Genomic DNA, 16,623 nt, shown 5'->3' with positions numbered 1-16,623 from the left:
GAACCCAATAGTCTGTAGTATGGGAACTGATGATACTTAAACTCTGCAAACATTTAGACAAATATACGGAGTGTTAGAGACTAGAGACCAGGGAAAAATCTCCGGCGCAGGCTCTTAAGTCAGGTTCTTTTTCCCCGGAATAGTGTACGATAGAAGGAAAAAAATTGTTGAAGACGAGTGCAAATGTATGTGTACCTGGCCAAGGAAGAGGACCTCCCTTTTTATATGACGTTGTCAGAGAATATCGAGTGTCAGGGCCTATTCGGTGAGAGAGGATGTACGACGACCTCTTGTTGATAGAAAGAAGATTTCACTTTCAGGGAGTGACAAACCACTAAAATATTCCCTAGCGTAGAGTAGTTATTCTCTGCACAGGATGTTATGACTCTGATATTGTTGTCGCTTAGTGCTTTCCGTCCAGCCCAAGTTTAGTTACAGATAACTCGGGATGACCGCTCAGATGCACTATCAGGATTGGGCCTTGATAAAGAAGATGAGTCGTGATGAATCGACCGAGTCTATTCGAGACTGTAGCGAGGGACTCCATCTTTCACAATTTTACCATTGAATAATCGGTCAGGAGTTGTCTTAGTAAAAATACCGAAATCACTTAATTTATAAAATCCGAGCTATGGGAAATTTGATCAGTTAGGGGCATATCAGCTACTATTCCAAACTTCGTCTTATGTCTCAGATCTGGGATTTACCCTGACCATGTCTGATCAGGAATTATGCAGTTGATGTCACTAGGTGGTCTAACTCCCGTCTTTCCTTGACTGCTGATCGTCATATTCTCCTTACTATTAATTGTCACGTCTTCTTAACTTTTGACTGCAATATATTCTTGATTTTTGACTGTCATATATTCTTGATTTTTAACTTCCTGATTTTATTAGACCCCTCCTTTATGTATCGTATCAGTAAACATTCGATTTAAAGAATGATTGCACATGAAAAATGATTATGTAAATTTAATAAATTAAATAATTTACTCTGAATTTCAAAAATATTATAAATAAATTGACATGAATTGTTTTAGTATCATATCTATTCAAATTTTGACTCAGGAGGAGTTTTACTGGGTAACCAAAGCCTTAAACTAATATTTCGTCTATCCCAGGCTAATGGAGCACAAATAAAGCTAGTGTAGAGATGATTGGCTAGTCTACAAGTCGAAGTGGCTTATGACACGGGCCACCTCCTCACAGAAAAAGATCGCATTTACCCATCAATCAATAAAGTTAGGAGCAGAGAACAAAAGAATAACAATAATAATCGAGTGACCACCATCCAATTTCTCAATTTCAAATCGAACAAAGGCGGTGCGCATCAGTCGCCACGCCCATCAGGAAAGCGATCCGATGGCGGTGGGAAACGGGGGACCAGCCGCGGAGACACGGAGCCGCCCGCCCCTCGAAACCCCAGGACTTTGGAACACACCTAACGCCACCGCTTTAATATCTAGACTCAACCCCACTACTCCACCCAAAGCGGTAACCGCACTACCCCCTAACCCATCCCTCATTCCCTCTTCTCCGGCCTTCATCAACTTAACTCTAGGCTCGAGTTACCCAACCCCCGGTGAGCAATATATAACTCCCCCACTGCCCTCTTCGCCACTTGCCCCACTCTTCCGACTTCGTTTCCACCATTTCTTGTTGCCCAAGTTTCCAACAGCAGATTATTATTTTTTTTTATATAAAAAAAATTGAATCAATTTGGAAATCAGAAGGAAGGGGAACAGGACTGCCCTGGAATCGAGTAGTAGTTGATGAGCGATCGAAGGAGATGAGCTGCAACGGATGCAGAGTTCTCCGCAAGGGCTGCAGCGACTCCTGCCTGCTGCGGCCTTGTCTCCAGTGGATCGACTCCGCCGAGGCTCAAGCGCACGCCACTGTCTTCGTCGCCAAGTTCTTCGGTCGCGCCGGCCTCATGTCATTCATCTCCTCCGTCCCCCCTTCACAACGCCCAGGTTTGTGCCCTCGACTCCATGGTTTTTGATCCCTTTTTTTTTTTTTTTTGCTTCCCCAAGTAACCAGCCTACTTCTCGGGTTTGGTTGCAGCTCTGTTCCAATCCTTGCTGTTCGAGGCATGCGGGCGGACCATCAACCCGGTGAACGGCGCCGTGGGCCTACTGGGGACCGGCAACTGGCATCTCTGCCAGGCAGCCGTGGAGACCGTCCTCCTCGGCGGCGCGCTCCGCCCTCTGTCGCAATTCGCGACTGAGGGTCACTGCGACGAGGCATCGCCTGAGGCAGACGGCCTCAGCCCCCCTCCGAAAATAGGGTTCTCTTCCTTCTCAACGCTCAAGCGACGGAAAGCGCCAGTTCCATCCTACGAAGACGGAGCGCCGTCGTGCGATCTGGACTTGTGTCTGGTTCCTCCATCCCCGCTCGGGGGAGCGAGGGACGAGAAGCGGAGTTGGCGGCCAGGGACACCGTCGATGAACTCCGAGGGTTCGGTGACGACGAGCGGCGGCGAAAGCCCCGGAAGCGACCCACCCGCCGCCGAACCGAGGCTTCTCAATCTCTTCGTTTGAAGACGGTTGGTTCCATAGACTGCCCGCCCTCGCGTCCCTACCCGCTTTGATCCCGGCGAAAGTTTTGCTGTTGCCCATAGCCGGCGAGACTCGCAGATTAATATTTTAATTCTGGTTTTTTATGGTAACAAGCCGGCTGGATGCTACCATTTGGTACATAATTAGTGCCCTTAACCTGATCCACTAAATAATAATATCTCATAATTAGCTTCCTATCTACATGGGAATAATTATTTCTTGTACCTATCTAAACTTGTAGTTGCTGGATTTTAATCGAAGACTCAAGTTGCAATTTTTAACCACCCCATGTGGTGGAAAATTATGAATCGTCTCCAGAAAAATCATATAAGTTAACGGGACGATTTCTTTCTGCTTAATTCGCCAGATTTAAGCTGCCCTTCTAAAAGATGCAGTGCCTTCCGATGTGTCATACTTATCCAAACCTCTTGCGTCTTTCACTATTCCTTTTGACGGCAACAAAGAAGATAGGGAGAGGTGAAGTCCGTCGGGTAGTGGAGAGAGAAAGTGAACGGCCTTTGGCGAAGCGGAGGAGCCGCGACTGCAGCGGAAGGGAAGGCATCCCGTCTCCCGCGCGGTGGGCGCTGAGGCGGTGCGATTGTTTGTTTGTAAATAAATCTTCGCTAGCTTTACCATGGCCAATACATGCGGTGCAGTTGATTCCAACACGCCGCCTTCACTTGCGCCTCGCACCGCCGCGTTCGGTGGCGGGACCCCCTCTCCACTCTCCCTGCTACTGCTACTTGCGCACCGAACCTTCTTCCTTCCTTTTCTCTCTCTTTTTATCACGAAGACGGGGCGAATCGACGGTCTTGGGGAATCAGGAAGAAATCCGTCGATGGGCATGGGATGATGGAGGAAGATGCTGCAGAAGAAGAAGAAGATAGGAAAGGGGAGGAACCAGTGGCGTCGCAACTTGGAGATTTTGATTGTTTTGGATCGAAAAGAAGTAGCGCGCGGCCGTGGTGCATGGGTAATTAATGTCCAGGCGGTGCGCAGCGTCAGGCAAAGCAAAAGCAGCGTTATTCGATTGGGCTTCTGATGTGATGCCACCGACCTGACCTGACCTGACCTGTATGCGATGCCTTGGATCCACCGCCTGAAGTTAGCCTTGATAAATATAGATGGATTTTGTAAACTTTTTAATTATTATGACCCGTCTCCGGTCTCCTCCTGTTAAATCAATGGCCGATTACCCGTTAGTTATAGTTTCCAGTTCTCAAGTTTGACCTCTGTCAAACTAATCTTTTTTAGCAATGTATCATTATCACTGATGGTGTTTGTCGCCTCCACTATTAGGCATCTAATGCCCCTCTGTCAAGCCTACGTCATCCAGGCCATCTATTATTAATAGTTGTTTCCCTTCCTTGCTTATTGATCTTTTATTGACCGCTTACGTTGTCAAAAAGCAAGATGATATGTGAGTAACAATATTTAAGCATGTTTTCATGGATCTAATACAATAGCAAAGCACTTTTAAAAATAAATGAAAAGATAATTTTAAAATGGATGAATAATTATTCAAGTACAAGTTGGTGTAAATTAAACGGAAAAAAAGGAAGCTCATTCCATTCCCACCCTCGCTTTTGATAACATTATCCTAATTGCGGCCCTTCAAGAGCTGATGGGTGGGGTGGCTCGGAATATACATCGCATGCCAAAGCTAAGAGACAACCGACCAACCTTCTCAACAACATAATAACAAAAATCTAGAGATTAATTGGATGGATATATATATATATATATATATATATATATATATATATATAAAGAATAACTGATAGTAATATCTCGGCCCTTGATTGATTCGGGGACCAGATCCGTGTTTCTTCTTGTGGGCGTTCGGTGACGAGGATTCCATTCCAACTTGACCTTTCCTTTTTTTTTTTAATTTTAATTTTAATTTTTTATTGCGCCTGCCGTTTCGATAGTAGCCTGAGTCCTCGGTGAAGATTGGAGATGACGTACGTCACCCGCCATCTTGTGTTTGCTTTACTCGCGGAGGCGGCCGGTGAGCGTGATCGTGTGGACCCCTGTACGTGAGTCAAGTGAGCAGTGACAAAATCCGGCATAATCTTATCCATCAGATTTATGAATATATAACGATGAGTATTTAAAAATAAAAAAAATTGGTTATTCTTTATGAATAGAAAATTGATAATTTGACAAAAAGATATTCTTGGGTATGTTGTGATTAAATATTAGAATAGAAATTTGACAAAAGTGCGGTCTTTATCATTTAGAAATCTTTATAAAAGTTATTAATATTCTAATTAGGATATTTTAGCTCATAATTATCCAGATATTTTGTTTTTAAAGAGCATTTTAATTACAGATAAGTTTATAGTTTGGAAATATTCTTTTCATGAAAATAAATCTTTTTAAATAAAAATATATTATATTTAAAATATTTAGAAATTTATAATGATTAAAATCTAGGCGCAAGCTGATTTGTACACCTTACAAAATGATATGCAGGGAACGCGAGTTGATTTATAAACTACCTGATCAAATTTAAATTGATCCCTTTTTAGACATGATGTTTTATCAAATAAATTTTCTAAAACATAATAAACGTGATAAAATTTTGCTTGTTATTCCTCTTTTTTGGGTGCTAATTTAGAATTATTAATTTTAATCACTATGAACTTTTTAAAATTACTAATTTGGTCACTAAGATGTTTAAAAATAATTTAATGAACAAGTCAATTGTATTTTTTTTTTCAATTTCAAAACGCAAACTTTGTTGCAAATCAATTTGGATCTTTCAGAATTATTATAAACAGAATACAGATACTTTCTTATATTCAACAGAGTTTATTTTAATTAAAAAAACAAAGCCACTGGCCTACTGATTCAACTGTTTGTCTGATTTTAAAAGAATTGTATGTGGCAACGTATTGTTTTCCAGACGTCTATAGATGGCAAACGAGAGAGCCTGCCCAGCAATGTCCAGCAACTTTACTTGCTCAATTTGGCCGGTTCAAAAATCAAAACGACTGATCAACTAGGAGCCAAGAGGCCTACTTGATTTGCACATTTAGTTTAGTTTTCAATTAAAAATCATTTTCAATATTTATTTTCCGAATAGAGCCAATCAATCTGACACAAGACCATGACTCAGTGAAATCAAAGACGATTGTACTAGGCCAATCAATTTTCTACTGGTACTGAAAGAGATGGAGATGTAAGGTTGAGGGTGTCAACGTTTAGTTTACATGGTTACCTAGTACATGAGGTTTACTTTTCCAAATTTCATATTAGCACGGAAAGCAGAAAAACGTTTAACAGGAGAAAATAGAGGAAATTTTTTTCCCAACAGAAAAGAATTGACAATAAAAGAGAGCTAACTAGGAGTCTGCGACACAAAATGTTTCCTTTTCTTCAGAGTTAGGGAGAATGACATCCAATTCCACTTCCATGATCACACGAGAACAATGAGTAGCAGATATCAATGACAATAAGAGGAACCGCCTACACCCTCGTGGCAAAAGACCAAAAACCTTTTGTTAAAGATGAGACGATGTGGAAAATGATATACTTAGCTAGCCAACAATGGCATGTCAAGATGAGTAAATGACCCACTGCTCCATTGTAGTTCAAAGTGCCAAACTTCCAGACAAAAACAAACTAACAAAAAATGCTAGCTTTAACCAAGCAATGCATTGTATATGTACATAAACTTTTCTTTGATTGTGGTAAGAAGAGCATGATCATGACTGAGAAAGGCTATCAATCCCTTGTTGGAGCAAACACAGATGGTGGGAAATGACGAAAAATATGCAAATCAGACACACAAAAGACTTTTTTTTTAAGGGTTTAGCTTCTTTATTTCATGGCAATCATTCTGGTTAGAAAAAGGAAGAGCTTTCTGTGATGTTAGTGATCACAAGTTTGCTAAGGGAACCTGCTATGTGCTTACAATCGGCTGGCTTTTCTTTTTAGCTGTACTAGATGCCCTTGCAGGCTGCATTGCTTTACCTGTTTCACAAATTCATATAAAAGTTGGGAAGTTAAACATGAAATGATGGGGGAGAAAAGGGGGGAAAAAGTGAGACTTGCATGCATAGCTGCCGCTGTGGACAAGAGATTTCTTGATTGATCAAGTAGTGCTCTTTCTTGTGCCGCCAATTTAGTAATGTCAGATAACAAGATACTAGTTCCTTGTACCTGTAAAGAGGCATTTCTGACAAATTACACCATGTTTGTCCCAACTAGCCACACAAATTTTGTATATAGTGAATTTGCAACAAAAAGTTTGAGTTTGATGTCAATGAGATGTGCAAAATGGACACTATGAGCAAAAGGACGCTGCTCAAGATTTTGAGACTCCATCAGGTACATCAGTCCTAGTAGAAAATCCTAAATTGTGATGTGGAAGAAAGACTTAATCATACGTGTGAATCAGCAGATAGACAGCTTAACTCAAGAATTATCATTTATCATAACTGTTAATAGTAGTTAACTTAACCTTGGATTTGCTTACACATATATTCCATTCAATGGTTTTGGTTTTCTGAACAAAATCTGAAGAACATTCCAAAACACAACCACAAACATCAAAACTACTGTAGAAGAGATAATCACCTTTGATAATAGGGAGCGTATTGAGGATCCCATTGCTTGCATCATATCAACTGCTGAACCAACACTGTCCTTAAGTTCCAGGATGTCCATCTGTGAAGCAAGACAATTATATTCGACAAAGTAAACATATCTATTCAACTCATTATGTTTGTTATGTAAAATCAGATAAATACAAACCTTGGCACCACTAACAATAGGTAGGCGGAGAGTGCTAGCCTTTAATGCTTCAATTGCTCCCAACAATAAACTTGAATGCTCTGTGTCAATGACTGACCATTCTTCCAGATAGGCCAACTACGTTTACAAAGTTGGACGTGAGTTCATAGAACTGAATAAATAGCTAAACATATAGGAAATACATGACACAACTGCAAGTCTCGCAGAAAAGGAAAAGATTCTAAGAATTCTTAAGCTCCCTAAAGAGTTGAAAACAGCTGAGGAAATATACAAATCCATACCATGTTGTACACTCATTGGATGGGTCCCAACTTGCTCAATGATTGTTATTAGCAGTATAAACGTATCATAAGGTTATTGCTTGCAGGTAGTGATTTCTTATTTTGAGTTCATTTCATGTTATATAATTGTTGGTTATCTTATTATCATTTATCATAGTGCTTGATCTGCTCAGTTTTTCCTTGATGACTTTTTTCGTTGCTACTGCAGGATCACAAGGGGAAGTCATTTTGGGTTCAGGTGAGTTAAGATCTAACAGTTACTAGGTGCAGAATCAAAAAATGGTTTGCAGTGTATTTTGTATAATTTTTACTATTATTAAATTCCATTGTCATTTATTTCTTATCTATGTAGTTAGAGTTCGTTTTCTTTATATTTTCAATCATTCATATCACTTATTGCTAGTAGAGTAAGGAACTTGTGTTTAATTAATGGTTCATAGTTCATCTGTCATGAGTAATGTAAGTAATTTTTGGTTAATTATGCAAGTTCGATTTTTCTTATGGATTCTCATTGTGAAAACTTTTAAAAAATAGTTAATTAGAAATCTTTACATCTTGTTCTATTTGGAATGATTGATTGACTGAGTAGGTGGTGAGCTAAATTGTCATTTGACTGGTGGAGACCCACTTGGGATGTGACAGGATGAATACAAATTTGGATTTGCAGGTTTAGCAAAAATTAGATAAATATGGTTCTATTGTCAGAGATTAAGTAATTGTGGCTTTAATCAATACTAATCAAGAAACTCCAGTGAACATCCAAGCTGGAATTGTTTCACAATAGCCTGAAGCAACTTAACCTTGGTGACTATTTCGACATATGAGAAAATCTTTTCATAATACTAGATTGGATAATGATAGATCTAGCAACTTTTCAATAAATATATCTAACTGCAATTAGTTAATTATCTTGTCCCAAAATATTCCTCACTTATTTTCTAATTATAAACTAAGAGGGGAATAGATCTTGTTCGCTTCCATCATAACAATGCAGCCTTGAATCTAAACTGTAGTTTGATAAGTGGACAACAATAATATCTTATCAAATAACTATACATCGAGCTAATAGTCAGATTCTTAAATACTAAAAATTATAATAGACCATGTTAAAACTAATTGAAAGCACCAAATATGATCACAAAATCATGATCAGAATCCAAATACATTATAACTAGACATATGCTGACAGACTTGAATAGACATTTCAAAAACAAAGATAAACTAAGTTAAAGATAGATGTACTTGTTCTTTAAAGATGGAAGCCAGCTTTAAATTTTGTGTCAGAAGTTGTAGCTCGATCCTTTTAGTAGTAATAGAATCACGCAACTCTGAGGTTGTTGTCCATGCATTGTATATATTTTTCTGTAAAGATCAAATGAGACCATTAGCTAATAAAGCACAATGTATGTAGATTTGACACTCCATAACAATTTGGAAGATTAGTGTAAGTTGTTAATAGAAAGTCATGTTCATCCATTTCCAATTTCTTTTGCCTAAGACATGAAACACTGTCCCTTTACACATTATATTAATTAATGGATCTCTCTCTCTCTCTCTCTCTCTCTCTCTCTCTCTCTCTCTCTCTCTCTCTCTCTCTCTCTCTCTCTCATTTTTTGGATTCTTTATACACGTGATAAATAAACATAAACATAGATTAAATCAATCATCTTATTCACATTTAGTCTATCCCTATATAAATTAAATTGTCTTCAACTAAACTAGCTTGGTCTAAGAGAGTGACTTGAATAATAATACACAATGCATATTCATATGTGCAGTAGTGAAACAATGTGGCAAAAGGTGATTTGCTCGCCCCCAGCACCCCCGCCAACTAGTCCTTAGGGTAACACGGAGGAGGTAAATCACAGGTGGCTATTAGCCATTAGTGCAAGTGGCCAAGGCATGGAGGAAGGCATGCTCGAACGCGCCGAGTTTCAACCCCAAGATCTCATGGTGACGCATGTCTCAACCACCGCACCGCCCTGAGGGGACTGCAGTAGTGAAACAATGCATACAAATATGTGAGCAGTGAGCACATATTGAATGCACTGTTTTTTTAAGATAATGAGAGTTTGTGTGTGGGTTGTGAGTCTTGTGGCAATTATGAAACCGAAGCTCTATGTTATGTTGGAACCTAAATGCAGAAAATGAGTATGAGGGCAGCAACTCAGTGAACCCTAGGCCTCTGAACCTTCATCATTTGCAGGGGATCCTTGCCACAATGCTCGTGGCATGTGCCTCAAGAAAATGCCAATTACATAGGTAGGTGTATCATGGGCAATATAATTAGTGTGTCATCACTTATGAGACTAGGCTTTGCATACAATGAGTCGGGAACTCTATACTTCCCATGCAGTTAGAGCTTGGTCATGACAAATATTCTATCAGAGAAATCATTTATGCTGTGCTGGTGAATATGGAACTTATTGTGCATCAAGGTGAATATTTTGTTCAACAAGGACAAGCACTAGTATTGAGAAAACTACTTGGCAGCTTCTTAGCCTCTGGACACAAACATCATCCATGTAGGTTTTTGTATCCAGTTTGTGTTGAATGTGGCTGAATGAAGGTGATTTGTATATAAGTCGGGTAAATTGTAATGCTCCAATCAATCTTATTCATCCTGTATTGGGGCCATGCTTCGCATACTAGATGAGTTACAATTCACTTCTCACTTCTAATTAGTGAATATTCTCTTTATAGATAGAACCCACAAGGTTTTTGACTTGGGTGGTGACAACAACTGAACAAGAATCTTGCTTTAAAATTATTTTTAAATTTTGTTATCCATTGTACACTAGCTATAAGCTCCTGAAATAGAATAATCACGTGCCATTCTTCCTAACTATTTAACTTGACCAAATAGCCTCCTTACTATCATTTAGAATTACAGAAACACCCTAGAAATTAATAGGCTATATGCAATCATAACCTCTTAGCTCCTATGACCAGATCTCTTTTTGCCCTGATCACAGTTGTTAATTTCAGTGACTTTTGCATCACAACTTTTCTTGCAAGGAACTTCAAAGGATTATTTTGACACGTCCATACCACACTTGGGATCTTCCTAAATCTCAGCAATTTTCAGCTTCTAATTATTCTCTCATTTCTTATGATGCAAAAAACAGTAGTCCATCTTTAGCATCTCCAGGCTGCTAAAGTTTCAAGCCATGTGTATTTATGACAACTATTCAACTACATACATTTACACAGTCAATGCAAAACACAAAGCTGTTAAATTGTGACCTCTTGCAGTTTATTTTAAATTGTTTTCAGAAATAAAGTTCATAACATTTAGCCACAATTTCCAGTTTGGATGGGCTTATATAGCAGCATTGATAAAGCAATTTAGCTTCAATATTTATGGGGAAGCCATGTCTTTGATCAATGCTGCAACCTCCCCTTCTTCTTCCATTATAAAAATCCTAATATTTGCTTTCATGTCCATGACTACCATTTGTTTTTTCTCACCCAATGCCGTTACCCCAAAGTCTCTAGCATAAACACCATCCACACACCCTTCAACGCCCCTTACCCTACACTAGGTGTCATGTGATGCCCACAACCTTTTTCTAATCCACCACATTTGTCACACCATTTTTTATTGCTTCCACACCAACTTCATCCTCCACCATCACTCCAACTCTAGACTTCTGCTTTGATCTCCTTGACATTGAGACCTCCACCATCATCCCACTCCAGATGTCCCTTCTTATCCTAACTCCTATCTTCTTGATTGTCTGGAACATTCTTCTTCTCTAATTGCTCTAATAAAGACGGTTTCACCATCTACTTCCTTCCTGAGGCAAAGAAACCAATTAATCTTAAGTTGCCTATAGAGCTTCTAATTGTGGTCACGTCTACTCAAGAAGAAGCAAAGAGAAGGTCAAGTAGGTGGCAACTGCAAGGAAGAGAGTCAACAAATCTCCTCCATTAATCGTCCCACAAATCATGTCCCCTCATCCTGATGGATGATCTCATGATCTTGCATACATTCTCGTCAAGTCTCTTAGCCATTGCACTATTAACTTCACCTTTATCGGGTCTTTCTGAATTTTCTATTTCATGCAAAAAAAAAAAAATGGATATAAGAATCTCTATGCTCCAACTTGAGCGGAGGTGGAAGAAATTTTTAAAATTAGAATTATTATAGTTATTTTAGTCACGCATTACATATTTAGTTATTGGATATTATGATTGGGTTCCTATATAAGTGATTTGATAGTTTTCCTTTATACAACACAGTATTAATATACAACCCCTCTCAACATGCACAGCTTAGACAGCTGAGTGATCATGCGAAGTACTTACAAGTGTTCTCTCATCTATTCACATCGGTTGATTTGGTCTGCCTCAAATAGTCAATCTGAGCTTTGCTGCTCTTCAAAGGATTTATATTCAACGGCTTCATAGAATATATAAATCCTTGGAATCAAATTAGAAATGACTAACTAAAATAGGAGATCAAAAGCACAACTACAAAAGAACAGTACACAACCAAGTTCACAATCATGTTTAACAGAAAGGACACATGAAAAATTAGGGATATTATGCTAAGATTCTTGTCATTATTTAAGGCTGCAAGTAATGAAAATGACTAATAAAATATGGTCCTTTGGTCAATAAATTTCAAGGCAAAACTACATTCATTCTGGGAATCATATGACTGGATGGAGGCCAAAGATAATAGAGAACTTATTTTGAAGAGCAAGTAAATTTATTTTCAGAAATCCTAAACAATAACGAATGCATAACATCTATTATGTTCCACAAGCTAGGTAACACAAATAACTCCAATAAAAACTATCAAAGATATACAGGTAACTAATCTTAAGAATATTTATTACCTCTATAGTTAATTTCTGTAGTATCAGTGCAGCATTGGCCCTGGAATTAACACATCGCCACTGTAAATGTCGGTTATCAAGCAGCCTCAACAAGTGAGCCTCCTCAATCCGGTTCTCCCCTTTCTTTGCCCTGCGCACTTCAGCAGCAAAGCTTATAATGGAAGGAGCATTGCCCGCACGAGCAATTGGTGAGGTACTCATTGCTACATTAGTCTGTGTCCGTTGAGGGCTAGACATGCCCCTTGATGCCACGAGCTTACTAGGTGAAGGTGGTCTCATGGGTCCCCGAAGCGGTGAAGAAGTTGAACTTGGATAAGACAAGGGGCTATCAGACAATTTCTTTGTCCCACTCCACTTCGGTGCCGCAGACTTTGAATTTGGCGAAGGGGAACAAGGCTCTGGGTATTGACGCAATCGGCTGTTTATTTCTTGCCTATACCTGGCTGGTACACTGATCCCACGGGAAGTCACCTTTGCCCTGGAAAGAGCACTGAACTCAGGTGTACCAGAATTACTCCCAGAGGAAACACTGTCGGTATCGGATGAAGCTGAGAGATCACCCCCATCAAACGATATCCTCCTTGTACTATCGTCGAACAACATCGTCTGGTGGAGCAACCTGACGGTGGCCAAGATCTGTTCTTTTTTCTCGGAGGAACAGCTCGAGCTCCTCATCAACGAATTCGATGGCAGGGCTCGAGAGGCGGGCCATCGGTGGCGGCTATCAAAGGGCCTTGAGTTCTCCAAATGATCACCAGTCTTCGCTGCAGCAGAAACGGCGGCAACAGGTCGCCGCCGCTCTGGCGTGGGGGTGCTAGGGGAGACGGTCTTGGCGCGGCTGGTCTGGTAGAAGAAAGATTCACCCTGGAACGAGACCGAAAGGCTCCGTGTCGTCGTGCAGAGAGTGTTGGCGGCCACGGAAGGTTCGGCCTCCCTTGGCACGCCACGGCCTGCAGGCGTGGAAGGTCGAGCCCGATCCGCGGAGCAGGATCGCTTCTGGGAGCTGGATTGGCGCAATGCCGGCGGCGTCGACGGCCGGAAGTTCGCGAAGGGCGACGGAAAACGCCGAGAGCTCGACGACGAGCTCGGAGAAGAGAAGTTACTGGCGGCAGAATACGAAGTAGAATTCGAAGAGGCGGAGGAGGAACTAAAAGAGGAGAGATTGCGGGAGCTGATCTCCTTGGTACGAGACCGTCTCACCGCGTCACCAGCATTGTCCTTCTCCGAGGGGATCAAGGGCAGGCGACAAGGATTCTGGGGATCTTGGCGACCTGGAGAAGGAGAGCTGCTCTTGCGTGGTTTCGTAGGGTTCCGGGTGGCGGCTGCAGCAACCACCATGGATCCAGTCGCAGATCTCGCTCGATCTCCCTCTCCCTTCTCGAATTATAATGACCGGAAGGTCCGGAAGCCAAGCAGGAAAGGGTCGGTCACATCACACTGCGGAGCACCAGACCGTCGTCTTCACTCTCCCTGGAGCAGCAGCCTCCACGATCAGGAAGAGAACGAGAGAGAGAGAGGCTTTGCTTTGCATCTCAAAGATTAGACTTGTTCTCTTTCTCTCTCTATTTAGCACAAAACACGCAGTACATTTGCAAGCTTAGTGCGCTGTTGCTGCTGAGCAATGCAAGGCTTATGTTATATGTCTTAATTCGGATGGGTGGGATTGAATTTGCATTTAGGTTGATTTTTTTAAAATTTTAATTTGAAATAATTTAAAATTCATAAACTTGAATCCGAATCCGATCGGTATAGTATAAAAAACCTAAATAATAATAATAATTTAAAATAAATTTTTACTATTTTTTTTATAATTTTATATTTTTTATCTTAATACTTAATTATTATCATATTAATATTAATTTTTAAAATAAAATTTAATTTAATTTTAAAAAATCTACTAAATTCTAAATTCGGATCCGACCCCGAATCTAATCCAAATCTGATTAAATTTTTTTTAACCTGAGTCTTAATCCGAATTTATTTATTTTTTTTGGATCAATTTGAATGGTCGGATTTATTTTTGACACCTGACTTATGCCGCCTTGCCAAGATAAAGACCAGACCAGAGTGTCTCTGGAGAAGGAGTTGGTTTACGACCCAAGAATTAGGCATTTTTAGCCGCAAGTGAACTGAGATCGTACTCCGGACGCACTGGAAGGGACGCATAAGACAAAGGCAACGCAGAATGGCACCAGTGAGCGACACATGAACTGTCATAAATGGTGACACGGAGAGGGAAGCCCCAGTCGCGTGGCATGGAGCGAAGGGAACGCACCCTTCTGAATTGGGCATCGATGCTCCATGGGTTCACATCTCATGCTTCATCCGGCTGCAGTGACCTAATCCAAAAAAAATATGTAAAACGCTAATACTGCAGTGCATCCAGCTTCGGAGGTCTAAAGAGCTAGAGCCCTAGTTGGTTTGAATATTGATAGATTGATAATGAATGAAGAAACTTCAAAAAGGAAACAGGAAGAAAGAAGACCAAATTTAACCGAACCCTTTGACTAGTTTTATTGGCCCACTTACTAGTATTGGATGGAACATAAAAACAGACTATTCATTATCGATTTAGGTATAGAGGTCAAGCGAAGCAGTAGTTGAGGCAGTTGATTCTCTTCTTATCACGTAACTTCGTTTAGGATCTTCAACTAATAATTGGACTCTCTTTTAAGTCACCAATAAATACATGTCTTGCAGCAGTTGCATTTCTAGCAGAGTTGGCTGATGACTCCACGTCATTTGCAACGAAATCTAAAGGGGGATTGTCAAGATTCGGTCATTAAGAATGTAGCTAGCATTAGGTGTGTTAGATTGTTGTTTTCAGCTACATTAACTGGCATTGCTTAGCTTGCAAATGCAGCTAGCTAAAACTGAGCCAAAGCTCTCGTCGAGTCTTCTGCCAAGTGTCAAAGTAAATTTGGCATGATTGAGTAATTAAGTAGATTATTTACTTTTGCCATAAAATTTAAAACTAGTACAGAGCATGATAAATAAAATTAGGGCTTAATTGAATCTTACCAATCGCACGTCATGATTTGTTGACTGGCACATGCAGAAACTTTTGTTTATCTTGAATAGAAAAATATGCTACAACGTGACGGTGGATGAGTCACTCTTTTCAACTTACACTAGTAGATTTCTTGATTTTCTTGAGTGAAAAAAAAAAACACTAAAAGTTGACTTTCGAGCTCACCGAGGAGATCTCCGGGAATGAGGGGCACGAGGCTCGATCATTGACTGAGGCTGACCTCTCGCATCTACCATCCCAAACTGTTGTTGGTGATCGAACCTTAAAACACAAGCATTTCATTGTCAAGAACTTATAATCTTACACTAGAAAATTGTTAGCTCGTGAATTATTGAAGTGTCTGTTGTACGTCGTGTTAACTGAAAAAAGATGACTGCTAACTCAAAAGGCATCTCAGCCATCGTGCTGCTGCTTCAGGACTTCAATAGAATAAAGAGCCAGTACACTGTACACCACTCAGTGTATTAGATTAAGATGGCGGGGTTACCGTTTGTCACTAAAACAGTAGTCACTTCCGTACAACATCATAGTTGTATAAAGCAAACCTCTTTTCAATTTTATTTTTTCAGAAGAAAAGAATTGCTATGTATAGCAGCAATAATCAGAAGAAAAAAAAACGTTTTCTCTGAAGTATCTTCATTCCAGCGAGAGCTTGTGCCACTCTGTGAACATTCCACCACCATTAACTTTTGGCCTCCAATCTGATCCTCTTTACAGGTTGGTACAGTTCATCCACCTTCCCTACTCTCCCTCCTTTTCTTAGGAGACATCCAACCGCCATTATGACGTGTGGTCTCAAGCACCACAGTGAAAACCTTTTGTTTCTCTCTAGAATTTCAGGGTCTTGATTTTTTTTTTAATGAAATGTTGCATAATTTCTGTTTGTCGCTAGTCCAATGACCTATTTAGTTTCATTAAAAAACTCAATAAAATTTAAAAAGAAATAAAAAAAATAATCCGGTGGACGAAGCTCCCGTCATACGGGTCCCAAGGAAAGATTCATTGTACGCAGCCTTATATTTTTTTATAAAAGATTATTTCTAAGATTCGAATCCGTGACTTTTTTTATCACATGACAATAATTTTATCGTTGCGCCAAGACTCCACTTCAAAATTTAAAAAACATATTTGAAAAAAGAATAT

General features: G+C 40.0%; 2 protein-coding genes across 3 annotated transcripts; one reads left to right on the top strand and one right to left on the bottom strand.

Annotated features, from left to right (window-relative positions):
• The first annotated feature begins 188 nt into the window (after positions 1-188).
• On the top strand, positions 189-3,561 carry LOC122028896 (LOB domain-containing protein 37-like). The gene is made up of 2 exons (XM_042587868.1): positions 189-1,972; positions 2,064-3,561. Exons 1-2 carry the CDS (start codon positions 1,789-1,791, stop codon positions 2,537-2,539), a joined length of 660 nt encoding a protein of 219 aa, XP_042443802.1. The 5' UTR covers positions 189-1,788; the 3' UTR covers positions 2,540-3,561.
• A 2,627-nt stretch (positions 3,562-6,188) lies between these two features.
• On the bottom strand, positions 6,189-14,056 carry LOC122030188 (QWRF motif-containing protein 2-like). Of its 2 annotated transcripts, XM_042589357.1 has the most exons (6): positions 12,450-14,056; positions 8,845-8,964; positions 7,322-7,438; positions 7,145-7,234; positions 6,620-6,727; positions 6,189-6,538 (listed from the first exon to the last, which is right to left on the bottom strand). In XM_042589357.1, the coding sequence occupies exons 1-6, from the start codon at positions 13,785-13,787 to the stop codon at positions 6,476-6,478; spliced, it is 1,836 nt and encodes a 611-aa protein (XP_042445291.1). In that variant the 5' UTR covers positions 13,788-14,056; the 3' UTR covers positions 6,189-6,475. The 2 variants fall into 2 exon arrangements, with proteins under 2 accessions (XP_042445291.1, XP_042445290.1); XM_042589356.1 differs by having other exon boundaries at positions 6,189-6,727.
• Positions 14,057-16,623: the final 2,567 nt, after the last annotated feature.

This window comes from Zingiber officinale, chromosome 10B, assembly GCF_018446385.1.
Source record: "Zingiber officinale cultivar Zhangliang chromosome 10B, Zo_v1.1, whole genome shotgun sequence".
Classification (NCBI taxonomy): Eukaryota; Viridiplantae; Streptophyta; class Magnoliopsida; order Zingiberales; family Zingiberaceae; genus Zingiber; species Zingiber officinale.
This window is presented reverse-complemented; position numbering and strand designations above follow the sequence as displayed.